This window comes from Haliotis rubra, unplaced genomic scaffold (genome assembly GCF_003918875.1).
Source record: "Haliotis rubra isolate DU_JTF1 unplaced genomic scaffold, ASM391887v1 Scf173, whole genome shotgun sequence".
In the NCBI taxonomy this organism is placed as follows: Eukaryota; Metazoa; Mollusca; class Gastropoda; order Lepetellida; family Haliotidae; genus Haliotis; species Haliotis rubra.
In genome coordinates this window covers 341,865-357,985 of record NW_025765703.1, presented here as the reverse complement: position 1 = coordinate 357,985, position 16,121 = coordinate 341,865, and the positions used below count along the sequence as shown (strand labels likewise).

General features: G+C 40.2%; 1 protein-coding gene and 1 long non-coding RNA gene across 2 annotated transcripts; one reads left to right on the top strand and one right to left on the bottom strand.

Moving 5' to 3' along the window:
* Nucleotides 1–7,417: 7,417 nt before the first annotated feature.
* LOC124272776 lies at nt 7,418–7,975 on the top strand. Its single transcript, XR_006897425.1, has 3 exons — nt 7,418–7,543; nt 7,800–7,840; nt 7,914–7,975. It is a non-coding gene; the product is annotated as an uncharacterized LOC124272776 (long non-coding RNA).
* Nucleotides 7,976–9,432: 1,457 nt separating this feature from the next.
* Nucleotides 9,433–15,842, bottom strand: LOC124272786 (methylthioribose-1-phosphate isomerase-like). Its single transcript, XM_046707988.1, has 5 exons — nt 15,691–15,842; nt 14,098–14,336; nt 13,331–13,500; nt 12,303–12,704; nt 9,433–11,695 (listed from the first exon to the last, which is right to left on the bottom strand). The coding sequence occupies exons 1-5, from the start codon at nt 15,820–15,822 to the stop codon at nt 11,559–11,561; spliced, it is 1,080 nt and encodes a 359-aa protein (XP_046563944.1). The 5' UTR covers nt 15,823–15,842; the 3' UTR covers nt 9,433–11,558.
* Between the last annotated feature and the right edge of the window lie 279 nt (nt 15,843–16,121).

Genomic DNA, 16,121 nt, shown 5'->3' with positions numbered 1-16,121 from the left:
TCATTTAAACAACAAATGCCACACGACTCTCGTCCTGAATACACAGCGCTCCTCTGAAGCACCACTTGTTGCAATTACCAGAGGTATGAATCCGACAAAACATTGATGGGTAATATCATTAGAACCTGTCACAGCATGTGATATATCATTGTCTGTAATGTCCTGTGACACGTGGTGTTCCCCTGACTTATGGAATCATGCAGTACATTCATAATACAGGAACTTCGTGCGCCTATATCCGCGCTGCATTTGAACTATAATCCTGCATATTGTATAGTTGCATATGTGCGTTTTGTGCGATTGGATCTTTGTAATAGGTACATTCGTAATGCACGTGATTAGAATTAAATCCTGAAAATTATATTTGCATTGAATTAGAAAAGGCATTGCAGTATTTCCTGTTTTTAATTATAGCGATGACATAATATTATTATTACTAACATTGACCATATGTTTTATGCTGACATTGCGTGAACACCCCATGACAAGTAAACCATCAAGTCATTACAGATATTCTACAGTAGAGTGATGTCGTAGCTGTATTTTATTTCAAGAGTTAGTGAGTGAGTGAGTTGGGTGTAACGCCACTGTACACAACATTCCAGTTTCTTTTGCTTTATATGCAGCTTTACGTGGGAGGAAGTGTTGTACAAGATGTTACACAAGTGTTCTATACGATAAAGTCAGTGTAGCCATAACAGTGGAACTGGCTCGGTGACACGGCGGGAACTGTTTGTTCTTCACGGTCAATATATGGCCGACCTTTCGATATTCGGGGGATTACAGCCGGAACAGCATGTTTCTGACCGTTAAATACACATAAATATCTTCCACAAAAACATACAAGTACATGATGCTAATAATTATGTTTATTTAGATTTGTGTTAGTGCAGCTGCAGCTGAACACATTACCAGTCTCCATGGAAAGTCTCAGGCCCACACTACAAATCAATCTGAAGACCTCAAAGCCTACCTTCAACCCCAAGACCACATGGCCACTACTGGCTATGGCTAGGGATACGACAGTGCCATCATAAACTCTGAGTAGTGTACAAAAATAGTTTTATGGTTGACGTGGGTGTTTGGAACGCTCGATTTCAAGGCGTTTGGCTGATATTGATAAAAAGTTCAGGTTTATTTTAGTATGAGCTTGTCAGTATAGTAATTCGTTTGTAAGTTATTTATGGAGAAGACAAAACATGACAGGTCAATAACACAGGTTTACTGCATTAGGGGTATCTCTGTATCCACACAAACTGAAAAAGAGAAATTCAAGAAAGTCCGCAGAATAGGTTGGTACTAAGGTCATCAACTAATTGCTGTTGTGCCATGTCCTAACCGTAGCATGTGGAAAAAACTAACAAGAGGCCGTGAATCCTTGATCTCAATACTACTGAATATTATCACTGAAGACTCGTCGCTGTTCTCAACCGGCAAGGTACCAGAGAATCGCATACTAATGCAGGGGCTTATGTAGCAATAAATGCTTTCCGTGGTAAGTGCATGTTAATTTTTGGAACCACTGATTATTGTGATCAGTATTGCATATGGATTCAGAAAAAAACATGGTTCCATTTTTCTGCTGATTATAAGTGTCATTCTGGGGTAACTGAACGTCGGTACCCATAATCGAACTGCAACACCAATGTGAGAAAAACATATTTTTATAAACCTATCACAACATAGGCATGTAGTATATCAAAATGTACCTTGTGATGGGTGTTTTACAACTATCGTTATATATCATGAATCTCAATAATATATGCATGCATAATAATCACTATGATCATAAGTGATCCTGCCAAAACCGAAGGTTTGTTGCAGAGGGTATGCATTCAACCCTGTTTGTGTGTGTATATGTTTATGTGTTAGCATATTTACTCAAATACTGCTTGATGGATTTCAATGAAACTTTCTGTGTCTCTTGGGTATGTCCCCAGGACAAATCAATTAGATGTTGTAAAAGTAGACTCTTCATAAAAAAGAAACGCAAAAGCAAAATATCATTGAAAAATTTGGTCTTATTCAATTATGTAACTCAACGAAAATAAACGATACAGCATTGAAATTATGTAGTGCAATATATTGGTATCTCGTGCACATTTCGCAAGAATGATAGCCATCGTAGTCATTACTGCTGTCCACGAGGTGACGTTGACGTTACTGCTTTGTATGGCCACCTCTTATTGCTAGAACACCTCCTTGACACAGACTGAATCGGTTGTTGGATGTTTCGTTGTGGAATCCTTCTCCATTGCACCTGCAGCATTTTAAACAACAGTTACTGTTAAAGCCTCAATGGCTGATAACGACGTTGACATTTACGTTTATCCATCTGATCCCACAGGTAATTAATTGGTTTCAGATCCGGGATCTGGAGGGCCGGGGGAGGACATTGATGTTGTTATTGTCCAGGTAGTCCACTGTAGCAAGTGCTGTGTGAGGTCTGGCGTTGTCCTGTTGCTACAGCTTCCTTTGGCGGTCGACAAGACGATGCACGTGAGGACAAAGAATCTAATCGGTATATCTCGCGGCCGTAAGATTGCCTTGGACGAGCACCAATTCCGATCCGTAGGTGTATGCGGTGGCTCCCCACATCATCACACCATCTTCACCATCTTGCCTGATGCATTTGGATGCACAATGTTCATTGCGTGGTCTGTAGACACGTTGTCTTCCGTCACGTCGCTTGAGGTGCTACCTCGATTCATCACTGAATCATATGTGCCTCCAGTTTCCAAGGTTCCATGGCTGCACCGCGTTACACCACCTGACTCACGGACGTTGATGTAATCGTGTCAGTGAGAGGGCAACGTCTGGACGTCTGGCACGCATACCTACCTCTCGGAGACGGTTCCTGATTGTCTGGTCGGACATTCTCCGGGCTCCAAACCGTTCTTGTGCTGTGTCCCGGATGTAGCGATCTTGGGCTGTGTGGTGACTCACGGTCTTCCTGGTCTTGGATGGTCATTTGTCGAAATGGAATGCACAAAACGATCCCACTTCGAGTTATTGTGCTGGATGAATGCTGAAGGTCCTCGCCACGACACTCTTGGATTCGCCAGCTTGTAATCGTCCAATGGGCACCGTTGAGACGTCCCATTTTCTCATCCAGTATTTGCAAGGGTCTTGGATGAATTTGCGAGATGCATTTGGGTCTTTTATAGTCATAGGTTGCGCGCGAAAAGCAATAATTGCGGCTTTTCGTTGTGTTCCATACCAGTCAAGCTCATCATGACAATCATGATCGATAAAACCATTCAAAATCGTTTATGGTTGCATTCGCTCACGCATGTTCTTCTAAACCACACCAACAACAATATTCAACCCTCAAAACATGCTTAATTTGACATTTGCGTACAAAATTTCATTTTTTCAAATTTTATTTTGAGTCTCTTTTTCTTTCTTTTTTGGAGGAGTGTATGTTAAAGTACATGCACACAGAGGTACTTTGAAAATAATCGCAATGTTAAATAAATGGAGAATATGAATAATATCTCAATAAGTTATGGACGGATTTGAATGAATCTTAGTGGTTATGTTAGGTATAACACAAGGGCTATCTGCGTACGGTTTGGTGAAAGTACATTAAAGTACAAGTACACAGTAGTACTTTAAAAACGTAATAGTGAAAGGAAATTGCTGTGCAAGGCGGAGACATGTTCTCTAACGAGGGCCCTTCTAGTTTCCAAATTAAGAAAAAAAAAGAATTCATGCTTGTGTTTGGATGATAAATAATGTCGAAGCTTGCATTTCAACAGCATATTTTGTTCTTGCAGGTTAATGACGGATTGATTGACTATGCAAGTTACTTAATAATGTGAAAGTTAAAATAAATATACTAGTGAACATTATATATTTCACTTGCATACCCCACTTGTAACATGTAGTTATCTGTTTACTGTGATATAATTTGTCACTCCTGTATTAATACATTCAGTTTGTATTGACTGCAGATTTGGCTTTATGTCATTTGTCATTTAATTACCCAGGCACGAGTGTCAGTGTGTCAATTCTGACTGTACTGGAAGTCCTGATTTGGCACTTGTGCACGACTATATGATAGTCACATTAACCTTATCTGGGTACTATTAGTACTACGTACATAGGTGTGTCATGGTAGTATATATTATGAAATGGGAGAATACATTAATTGAATAAATGGTTTTCATTAATATAGGCCAATACTTACAATGTTGGTGTCCGATGAAGGAAAGACAATATTTGATTAATTCACATGATAATGTCATATTTTATGTCAATATATTGAAATTAGAAGCATATTATGTGGTTATATCTGTGCCCTACATCATAAGCTGCCTTGTGATATGCTACATGACTATGTTGTGATAGGCTTATGAAAACATGTTTTGTCTCGAAATAGTGTCGCAAGCAATTTTGGGAACTCATATTCAATCACCCTACAAAGACACTTATAGCAAACAGAAAAAATGGAACCATGTTTTTCCTGAATCCATACACAACATTGATTACAATTAGTATTGGTTCCAAAAATTAACATGTAATTCACACGGAATTACACAAGCCCCTGCACTATACGCGGAGGCTTCAAAACTGGGAACTCGCTTTGGAGGATGTGACATCTTCAGAACCCTTCCTGTAGACACCTCAGAACAGTTTGGGGTAACATCATCAGAACCCTTCCTGTAGAAGACACCACAAAACATTGTTAGGTAACATCATCAGAACCCTTCCTGTAGACATCACAGAACATTGTTGGGTAACATCATCAGAACCCTTCCTGTAGACATCACAGAACATTGTTGGGTAACATCATCAGAACCCTTCCTGTAGACATCACAGAACATTGTTGGGTAACATCATCAGAACCCTTCCTGTAGACACAACAGAACATTGTTGGGTAACATCATCAGAACCCTTCCTGTAGAAGACACCACAGAACATTGTTGGGTAACATCATCAGAACCCTTCCTGTAGACATCACAGAACATTGTTGGGTAACATCATCAGAACCCTTCCTGTAGACATCACAGAACATTGTTGGGTAACATCATCAGAACCCTTCCTGTAGACACCACAGAACATTGATGGGTAACATCATTAGAACCCTTCCTGTAGACACCACAGAACATTGTTGGGTAACATCATCAGAACCCTTCCTGTAGACACCACAGAACATTGTTGGGTAACAACATGGGAACCCTTCCTGTAGACACCACAGAACATTGTTAGGTAACATCATCAGAACCCTTCCTGCAGACACCACAGAACATTGTTGGGTAACATCACCAGAACCCTTCCTGTAGACACCACAGAACATTTTTAGGTAACATCACCAGAACCCTTCCTGTAGACACCACAGAACGTTGTTGGGTAACATCATCAGAACCCTTCCTGAAGACACCACAGAACATTGTTGGGTAACATCATCAGAACCCTTCCTGTAGACACAACAGAACAGTGTTGGGTTACATCATCAGAACCCTTCCTGTAGACACCACAGAACAGTGTTGGGTAACATCATCAGAACCTGTCTGGTACATACCAGTGGGCCTCCATCGCGAGTTGTTTACTGTATGCATATATGTGTTATTGAAATAACCCCTTCTATACCATCTGAACATTCCTACATTACTTGTATGTTAGCGTTACTTGTTTTATCGCTGTGTATGTAACACTGGGGATATAATAATCAGCTTGTCTGTCTGCCCATCCGTCTGTTAGTCTTCTCGCTCGTAATTGTTTTTGTCCGGGTCGCATGTCTATTCTTTCATGAATGAACACGTATATCTTCAATTCTGACCGTTATTATTGATATGTAAATCTAATTAAAGATATCGCTAATAATTCTGAACATATCTCCCTATCAATTATTATATCAAGTAGCAATATAAGTTACAGGAAGGAATTATTCCGATCCCCGAACAGAAGGGAAATAGTTTTAAGATATCCTTAAATTGTCCCGGTTCCTAATATGGCGGCAAACGGTAACTCTTTACACATCACAAGTTGTGGAAGCGCACACTGAGTCGGGAAGCAGACATTCCGGCTTGACAACGGGACAAGAATCAGTGTCGAACGTTCTTATTCATAAAATATGTCATTATTGTACTTCCCAATTTCTGAAATGCCACTCAAAGTTTCCAGAGCATGTCTCCAAAACTTACCATTACTACTATTATACCACTTCACTTCAGTGCGCTTATAATGACCAAAATGTTCACTGCTGCTTGGAATCTTTGACAGAACTTCAGGTAATGATGACATGTTCTAACTCATATCTTTGCAAAATCAATGATATTACTTACAAATATATAGTTCCAAATCCCAAATTGTATTGTTAACTTTTTTTGTGAACCGACAGACATATGAGACAGGATTATTCTCATTCTCGAGGACTTGCTGTACCAATGGGATGATTTGTTGTCATATTTGTACTTGGACATGGGATAATTTGGACCACACAATCCAGTGATGAACAACTCTGTACTAAATTCGACTACAATGACACACAATCCACCAAGTAAACGTGCCTGATCATCTGATCTGCTCGTTGCATGGTACCTCTCTGATCCGGAATCCCCTTAGGGGGACAACCGCTATAGGGGTTCCAAACATAACTGAAGAAGTGGTTAACGCTGCAGTCAGCAATATCAATAACGTGCCAGGAGAATCAGTGACTTAAAGCACAAGAACCCACACCATCTGGGCTTGAGTACACGCACGCAAATGCAGCCATAGTTGCCGATCACATTCAGACGACAAGCTGGGGTAACTGGGACCACTTCTTCCCTGGAATATTCAAAGGGTTTCTTGCCATGAACAACTAGCGTTTAACTCAGAAAACCAGCCCTGCAAATGTGCATGCAGTGGATATTACCATAACAGAAGTTACTGCCATATTTGGAATATTATTTATATCATCGAGACCATGCTCGATACTCCAGCTAATGACATGCCTGAAAACATGAGAATCATTTCATTCTACATCCCTCCGAGGTTAGGTGGACTTGGGTTTATGCAGTGCTCATGACTGTTACATATCAACAAAAAAATGTGCGTGCGTTTGTGTGTGACGTATGCCAGTGTTATAGTGCTAGCCCCATGTCAGAATTCAACATAGTCGGGGCACTTTGCCACGGTATGCAACTCCGAGGCGACCAGTTCTTATTCTAGGCATGGTAACACCCCTTTGACGCACAGACACATATAAATACATCATAACAATGTGCCATTTGATGTGACTAACAGTTCTGATTTATAGAACTGTTACCAGAGGGAAATTCAAAATGTTTTCTGAATTCATTCTACCTTTAATAATGTGTGTAAGTTTTACTTGTAAGAACACATTTAGGCACAGGTGCATACCAGGTAAATCGGGCATTTAGGCACAGTGTGCATACTAGGAACACATAGGCAGGCACAGTGTGCATACCAGGTAAATTGGTTGAACACATTTAGGCACAGTGTGCATACCAGGTAAATCAGATGAACACATTTAGGCACAGTGTGCATACCAGGTAAATCGGATGAACACATTTAGGCACAGTGTGCATACCAGGTAAATCAGATGAAAAATCGGATGAACAGCATACTAGGTAAATTGGTGAACACATTTAGGCAGTAAATCAGATGAACACATTTAGGCACAGTGTGATACACATTTTAGGCACAGTGCATACCAGGTAAATCAGATGAACACATTTACAATGTAAATCGGATGAACACATTAGGCACAGTGTGCATACCCAGGTAAATGAACACATTTTAGCACAGTGTGATACCAGGAACACATTTAGGCACAGTGTGCATACCAGGTAAATCGGATGAACACATTTAGGCACAGTGTGCATACCAGGTAATCGGATGGATGAACACATTTAAATCAGATGAACACATTTAGGCAGTATGCATACCAGTGTGCATACCAGGTAAATCGGATGAACACATTTAGGCACAGTGTGCATACCAGGTAAATCAGATGAACACATTTTAGGCACAGTGTGCATAAATCAGGTAAATGAACACATTTAGGCACAGTGTGCAGGTAAATACCATTTAGGTACCAGGTAAATCAGATGAACACATTTAGGCACAGTGTGCATAGTGTGCATACCAGGTAAATCAGATGAACACATTTAACACATGAAACACATTTAGGCACAGTGTGCATACCAGATGAAAGGTAAATCAGTGTGCATACCAGGTAAATCAGATGAACACATTTTAGGTAAATCGGATGAACACACAGGTGTGCATACCAGGTAAAACCAGATGCATTTAAATTGAACACATTTAGGCACAGTGTGCATACCAGGTAAATTGGTTGAACACATTTAGGCACAGTGTGCATACCAGGGTGAACACATTTAGGCACAGTGTGCCAGGTAAATTGGATGAACACATTTTTAGTGCATACCAGGTGTGCATTAGGCCAGGTAAATTGGTTGAACACATTTTAGGGCAGTGTGCATACCAGGTAAATCAGATGAACACATTAGGCACAGTGTGCATACCAGGTAAATCGGATGAACATATTTGCAAGTGTGCATACCAGTAAACAGTGTGCATACCATAGGTAAATCAGATGAACAATTTAGGCACAGTGTGGCACTAGGTAAATCAAGATGAACACATTTAAGCAGTGCATACCAGGTAAATCAGATGAACACATTTAGGCACAGTGTGCATACCAGGTAAATCAGATGAACACATTTAGGCACAGTGTGCATACCAGGTAAACACATTTAGGCACAGTGTGCATACCAGGTAAATCGGATGAACACATTTAGGCACAGTGTGCATACCAGGTAAATCGGATGAACACATTTAGGCACAGTGTGCATACCAGGTAAATCGGATGAACATATTTAGGCACAGTGTGCATACCAGGTAAATCGGATGAACACATTTAGGCAGTGTGCATGTGCATTTAGTGTGCATACCCAGATGTAGTGTGCATAATCGGATTAACATATTTAGGCACAGGTGATGCATACCAGGTACCAGGTAAATTGGATGAACATTGGTTGAACACATTTAGGCACCAGGTGTGCATACCAGGTAAATTGGTTGAACACATTTAGGCAGTGTGCATACCAGGTAAATCAGATGAACACATTTGATACCAGGTAAATCAGATGAACACATTTAGGCAGTGTGCATACCAGGTAAATTGGTTGAACACATTTAGGCAGTGTGCATACCAGGTAAATCGGATGAACACATTTAGGCACAGTGTGCATACCAGGTAAATTGGTTGAACACATTTAGGCAGTGTGCATACCAGGTAAATCAGATGAACACATTTAGGCACAGTGTGCATACCAGGTAAATCGGATTAACATATTTAGGCACAGTGTGCATACCGTTCTTTCATGTCTATATCTCACTAAATGCACAACATATTGAAGTCCACTCAGTATATAAATATGTCAACAATAATAACCACACAGACTGAATATTTATTAAACAACATATAAACATCTGCTGATGATAATACAAAATCAGCACCTTATTGAACACATTCTGTTATCAGCCAATAAAAATCATTTGGCTAGAGGGCATGGCTTGACTTTTTCAGCTCATAGCAAAAAGAATGGCTTGCAAGATATAACTTGAAATTTTCTTATGTAAAATTGTATGCATACAATTAACAGTATAAAATGCTTGACACAAATAAGTGGCATGTGTAATTATCACTGAGGTAATTACAGTAACAAACTTTAACAGTGCAGGTTCATACTGGCAAAATCATTAGAACTGTCAATAACATGGGGGAATTGGTATACACCTAGACCCACATTGAATATGACGTGATAAGACATACCCTTAGAAATCTACTAACATAGTGGCACTTTGAGCATAGTACACACACCACAAACACACTTGCTATCATTAGCCTTCCTAACCAAACCCGATACATACACAAGAGCAAACACCCAGACACAGACATTCACAGATGCAGGTACACACATTCTGCTAGTCAGGTAGATTCAGGTACCATCAGTAACACCTAAATCAGTACAGTGCACCATGGTCATAATGCCAAACGGATATAATGCCATTTGCCAATGTTTTTTGGAACAAACGTCATTTTCCCCTGGTTATAATGTCAATTACACTAGCTGCATCTAGTATACATACCATAATTGGTTAATTGACATAACCCAGATTAATTGAACAAACTCATTAATGCTTTAAGTAGTCAACACATGCGACAATACACTTCCTGCCACCTACAACAACAAGTCACCTGCAGCCCCTAGATGCTGGGATTATCCAGTCACCTGCAGCCCCCGAGATGCTGGGATTATCCAGTCACTCAAGGCTCATCACAGGAGACATGAGCTGAATCACCTTGTTGATGGCATAGACAACACCGTACCACCAACAAGCCTGTTGATCATGATGTCCTACCTGGTTACAATGCCACCCTGGATATAATGCCACCCTGGATATAATGCCATATTTTCTCCTGGACAAATGGTGGCATTATAACCAGGGTATACTGTAATTACAAGCTGACACTGAAGATGTCAGTATAACTGTCATACGACACCGAGTCTACAATGGAAGTGCCATCATGTGAAAGTGAGGCACACACAACAGAAGACCATGACCGTATGAAGATGGGGAATCAGTTTTGATTTTGCAATATTCCAGGTATATGGTGGTGGTTTGTAAATAAAGGAGTCTAGACCAGACAACCCAGTGATCACACAGCATGAGTATTGATCTATGCAGTTGAGATATGACTCAGTGAGTCTGACCACCTGATCCTGTTTGTCGCCTCTTAAGACAAGCGGGATTGGGAATCAGATAAAAATAGGTTTCATAACCATCATTATTTCAACCACTACAAAAAGACAAAATATAATATATAACTGAACATGAATATACCATGCCAAAGAATAAACTGTCTCGACTACCTGAAACAGATTCCACTGTAAGAAATAAGAAAACTTGGGGGTAAACTGAACCTAGGGACCACTGAAACTCCAGGTTGGCACCAGGTGTTCACTAAAAGGGCCAGCATGTCCTGCTCTACCTCCAAGTATTGCAAATAATCATCAGACTATCGCAACAATCAGCTGTCAAAGATGTGCAGATTCTTCAGCCAAAACGATACAGATCTATGTCTACTAGTCACAGATCCTCACAATGATTTTGACTTAAATCTAAATACTACTCCAGTTTTCAGGAAAGCAGGAATCAACATGGCCTGTTGTGTAACTGTAGTGGGATTTTTAAACCATGGACCTTCTGATTGGACGCCTTGTCCACATGACTAAAGTGGGTAACCCTGTCGGCAAACTCACAAGCTAAGGATGTCATCTGTGGGATGCCTCCGCTCCCCGCTACAGATCTATAACTTATACACATAAAGAAGAAAATGATTCTCATAAAAGCAAATTATCAAAATAGCAGAAGTTGAGAAAGTAATTCTGTTTTCCTTGAACATGAAATTAACAAATTGTTACCCAAGATAAGACATACCAAAAAGACCGTGACACAAAGTATATATTCTTGAATACTGCTCTAGAATTATTAAAATTAATTCAGTTCTCTGTCAATCAACTATCCATCTTCAAGCAGTCTGCGAGTCGTGCCTTGAGGTCACCTGTTGAAAACACCCCAAACTCGGTGATGACGCCCCCAGTGATGAGGCTGGCAGGGGTGATGTCGAACCCTGGGTTCCAGCAGTTAATTCCTGGACAACAAAAACAACACCGGTACAAGGAACTGACCACTTAGTGTTTGTGGAGGGGAACAGAATATCTGCTCTCTGCTTGAGGCTTTACATCACACTCTGTGTACAAGCAAACAATTGTAAATATACTGTAATATTTCATAAGCTGAAATGTTTGGCAGTGTCTGACCTTCACCCGACATGCAGATACTATTTTCTACACACTATGTAAATACTTTCGGCATCGTCAGTCGCTTCCATTTTGTAGTCATAAGTACAGGGGAGATAACATGAGAGCAAAATCACTTCCATGTTTTGCTTTGACAATCAGTTTCCATAGGAAAACTAACTGGTAAATGAATTCCTGTGTAGATTTTCATTTAAATGATACAAATGATAGTGAATCTGGTTCAACTCTTAGACCCAAAATACAAGGACACAGAAAATAAATATTGCAAAAGGCATTGTGTATGTATTGTTGTATCCATATATATACCGGAGTGTTGCAACTTTCAGGACATGAAGCATGTCTGGCGAACAACATTTTAGCATGTATCACATGTGGAAATGTATTTTATCCACGTACTTGTCATTACCTTATCTTCTTACAACAGTGTCTCCTACTCACCAAGAGCTGCAACTCGGACTCCCTTCACACTAGTCATCTCCTCGCTGGCTCGTTCCTCTATCTTAATCTCCTTCCCTGAGGCTAAGGTCGGGTCAAAGCTTGTTGAAGGACAAGCAACATAGAATGGCACGTTGTGATGCTTGGCCACTAAAGCCAGTTGATATGTCCCTATTTTGTTGGCAGTGTCACCATTGGCAACAACTCTGTCTGCACCAACAACAATGGCTGAAATATCCTGTTGCTCCAAGAGTAAAGCTGCCATGCTGTCACAGATTAGAGTTGCAGGAATCTTGTCGTGGACTAACTCATATGCAGTTAGCCTTGAACCCTGGTTGTAGGGTCTGGTTTCAGTGCAGTATGCATGTGACATCTTCTCTCTCTCATGAAGGGCTCTTACTACACCTACAATAAATTAGAATGTCTCATGTCAACTGTGAATTCTTTCAGTCAGTTCTGTGAAGGAAGGAAGGAAGCAAGCCTTGTGTTCCTGGCCTGAAACAGATGTCTGCGATGGTTGGTAGGTTTTCCTTCTGCTGCAAAGGAACTATTCACCATCAGGGAGAGCTGACCTTCGAAGGAGGACTAGTTTGGGGTTACCATTGTAGTTCATAGCAGATCTGAGTCAATTCAATACAAGTTTCCTCGGAATATATTGTAGACCATCTGCTTTCAGAAAATAGCTGCTCACATTGCAAGCAGGTGACATACACAATTCAAAAACACATCCCTTCCCAGCAGTTATGCCCCTTTGAAACCACTAAATTCAACCCGCTACAATTTGACGATAAACCAAAGTGTTTAGACACTTGTGTAAACCATAACAATTCTCTAACAAACCTATGAAACAAATAAATTCAAAATAAATACATTTTGGATGTAACAACCATCTTTTAAAAAATCCATTTTTGTTCTCATCATTTCATATTGCAAAAAGTCAGATATAAAATCACAAGTTTCAATGTTGTTGAGTCTCAGGTCACATATACTAATAACAAGTATCAAGGTTACGTTAAGACTGAAGCACCTACCCAGCGCTGTTCCATAGCCTCCAGTAGCCAGGGAGCCAGTGTTGCAGTGGGTGAGGACTTTCACCGGTTGATTCTTGGACACTGTCAGCAAGTGGTCAGCACCATATTTTCCAATATTCTTGTTTACAGCAATGTCTTTCTCCAGCATATCCTCACATTCTTTGATAAACCTGCAGACAAAACATATACATATACGTCCTTTCACACTATTTGTTAACAAAATATACTAAAATTGCTAAAATTCATTGTTATTTGTGCTGATAGGGTACTAGTACTACAGATATGTACCCTGAGAACATTTCTGTATTTAGAAATGTACCCAGCAAAAATCATAATACAGAGGAGTACCTGGTGCCCTAAATGAGTCCATATTCCTCGCCCAAACTGAAATCAGTTCATGATGGAGTTCAGGCGTGACTGATTATGAGTAATGGTGGATAAAACTGTGCATCTTGGAATATGAGCACTGTATCAGCACTGAATATGCTTGTATAGTCCTCTCTATGTCTCTTAAACTTTGCTATGATAGTTCCGATCGGCTGAAGAAGATCTTCCCTGTCCTGAGTCCATGAACTGGACCCGCAGTGCCGACTCATCCTACTGTAGCGTCCTGTATCCTAGTTCCTCTTGTCTTGGGTACACATACAGAGATGTACCTGGGATACATACCTGTAGTGCATGTGCTGACAACAACCCCTGTTGCAATATTTGTCAGAATGCTCAATGTTTGACACAATAGATTAAATGGTGTTGTCGGGTCAACCTGCCTTTCTCTCAGAGTGTCCACTGTTTGTCCAGACTCCGCTGCCATGTCCTTCACGAGGCTGGTCAGCCTCTTTGAAGCCTCCCCCATGTTGACACCTGTGGGGCGAGCTGTCACCAGATACTGCAGACGGTCACAGATGAAGTGAGCCAAGTCACCGACTGTGCTGTGTTCCCCATCTTCTGCCAGTTCCACGGCCAGACTCAGACAGCCAACTATTGCTATAGCAGGTGCACCTCGGACCTTGGGGAGAAACATCATCAGCATAAACAATGAACAAACATTTGCTGATATACATCCTCTTGAGCTGCTGACTAATACAGATGGCTTCGTGTAACAGCTCAAAATTCCAGCTATATGATGACATTCTCTAGATTATCAAATCTGGACCATTCAATCCAGTGATAAACATCATGAGCATCAAAATGATTGGGATTTGGATGACATGTTGTCTACCTGAGTCTGACCACCCAATTATTAAAGTCTCCTCATTGGTTCCTATAGACCTATATTCTTCCACGGGATCTTTACTGATTGATGTAGAGGTGATTTTACTAATGAAGTGGAACACTTTTTATGGATAGACAACTTCTTTGTTGCAGTAGTAGTTGCGACGTTTCGGTGTAGATCCTAACACCGTTATCAAGTATCATCATTTGCTTGATAACGGTGTTAGGATCTACACCGAAACGTGCAACTACTACTGCAACAAAGAAGTTGTCTATCCATAAAAAGTGTTCCACTTCATCATACCAGCTTCTAAATGCCACTTAAGGAAGATTTTACTAATGCTTTGATCCTTGATGGCAGTCTGCAGAGTAACACCACCACTGACGTGTGAACTGATTATGTCTTAATACCTGACAAGATATGTTAGTTTGTTACTATGCATATATTTAAAATGTTCATGCTGTATACAAGCACTGAGGAGGGGGACAGTACAAGGCCATACCAAAATCATTGCTCCTATAACCACATATCACGGCATAACGTCATAGATGTCTTATTATGAAAAAAGATGAGAGAATGTATTGAAAATTATCGATGTTACTGTTGCGAAATATGTGCCTGAAATATTGCCTTCAGAGGATTGGGAATAGCTTTGTGGTTAACACATTTAACTGCTTTAATCCAACATGTGTACGACCATACACGTTATGTTTTTGCATTTAGATTTATACAATTAAAAATAACTGTGTAGATGCATGCATGTACATGGTCATGCTCTCATCTATTTCTACAATATCGATACCAAACGGATCAGTTATGCTAACGGGAAAAATAAATGTTTTGAGTTGATATCAACCTTAAACTTTACGCGTTATTACTCATAATTTTTAGATGGACGGGGGATGGTTGTGGTTGAAGGGTATTAAATTTGATACATGCATGTTCGAAATTAACAAAATAATCATTTTGATAACGCCATCTCAGAGTTGACATTGAACAGATTGTCATTGTACAGATTGACTTGACTTGAGATGGTTTCAACGGGCAATAGTGGTCGTCCCTGTCTCATCTGGCAATACTGCACAATTTGCCTGTACAGTATCGGGATTGGGCCTCTTATATGTCATACATGATGATATTATCTCACCTGCATTTTCTTGATGACATTCCAACCATCCTCGGAGTTGGTGACTGGAATATATTTGGATTGCGTGGGCAACAATAACTGATCTAAGATGTCCAAGTTGCCACGAGAATATTTGATTGAGAGCAGTGCCATTTTGTCAACAACGACACGCGTTTGGGTCATGGAACATTAGAGTTACCTCCCATGGATCATATTTCCGTTGTCCTTCAGATAATAAAAGAACTGATCCTAATGTATCGTTCTTTTGGTAGTAGCGTTTGAAACACAAATTGCAATTAAGAGTATGTAAAATGTGGACACATCTTTATGATCAGTGTTGATTTTTTTCCCTGTTTGTCATTGTTGCGGATTTTAAACCCAGCTAACACATATGTCTTCATAAGGTTTCAAACTGGCTTTTTTCAAAAATATTTTCGTCAAAACGTTTTCGT

Bases quoted from the DNA above. Each gene is read 5' to 3' on its own strand.
- LOC124272786 (XM_046707988.1), bottom strand. From the start codon at position 15,822: ATGGCACTGCTCTCAATCAAATATTCTCGTGGCAACTTGGACATCTTA. The intron at 14,337-15,690 runs GTGAGATAATAT...TTTCTCCCCAAG, and splicing joins ATGTCATCAAGAAAATGCAG to GTCCGAGGTGCACCTGCTAT. The intron at 11,696-12,302 runs GTGAGTAGGAGA...TTTGTTGTCCAG, and splicing joins AGTCCGAGTTGCAGCTCTTG to GAATTAACTGCTGGAACCCA.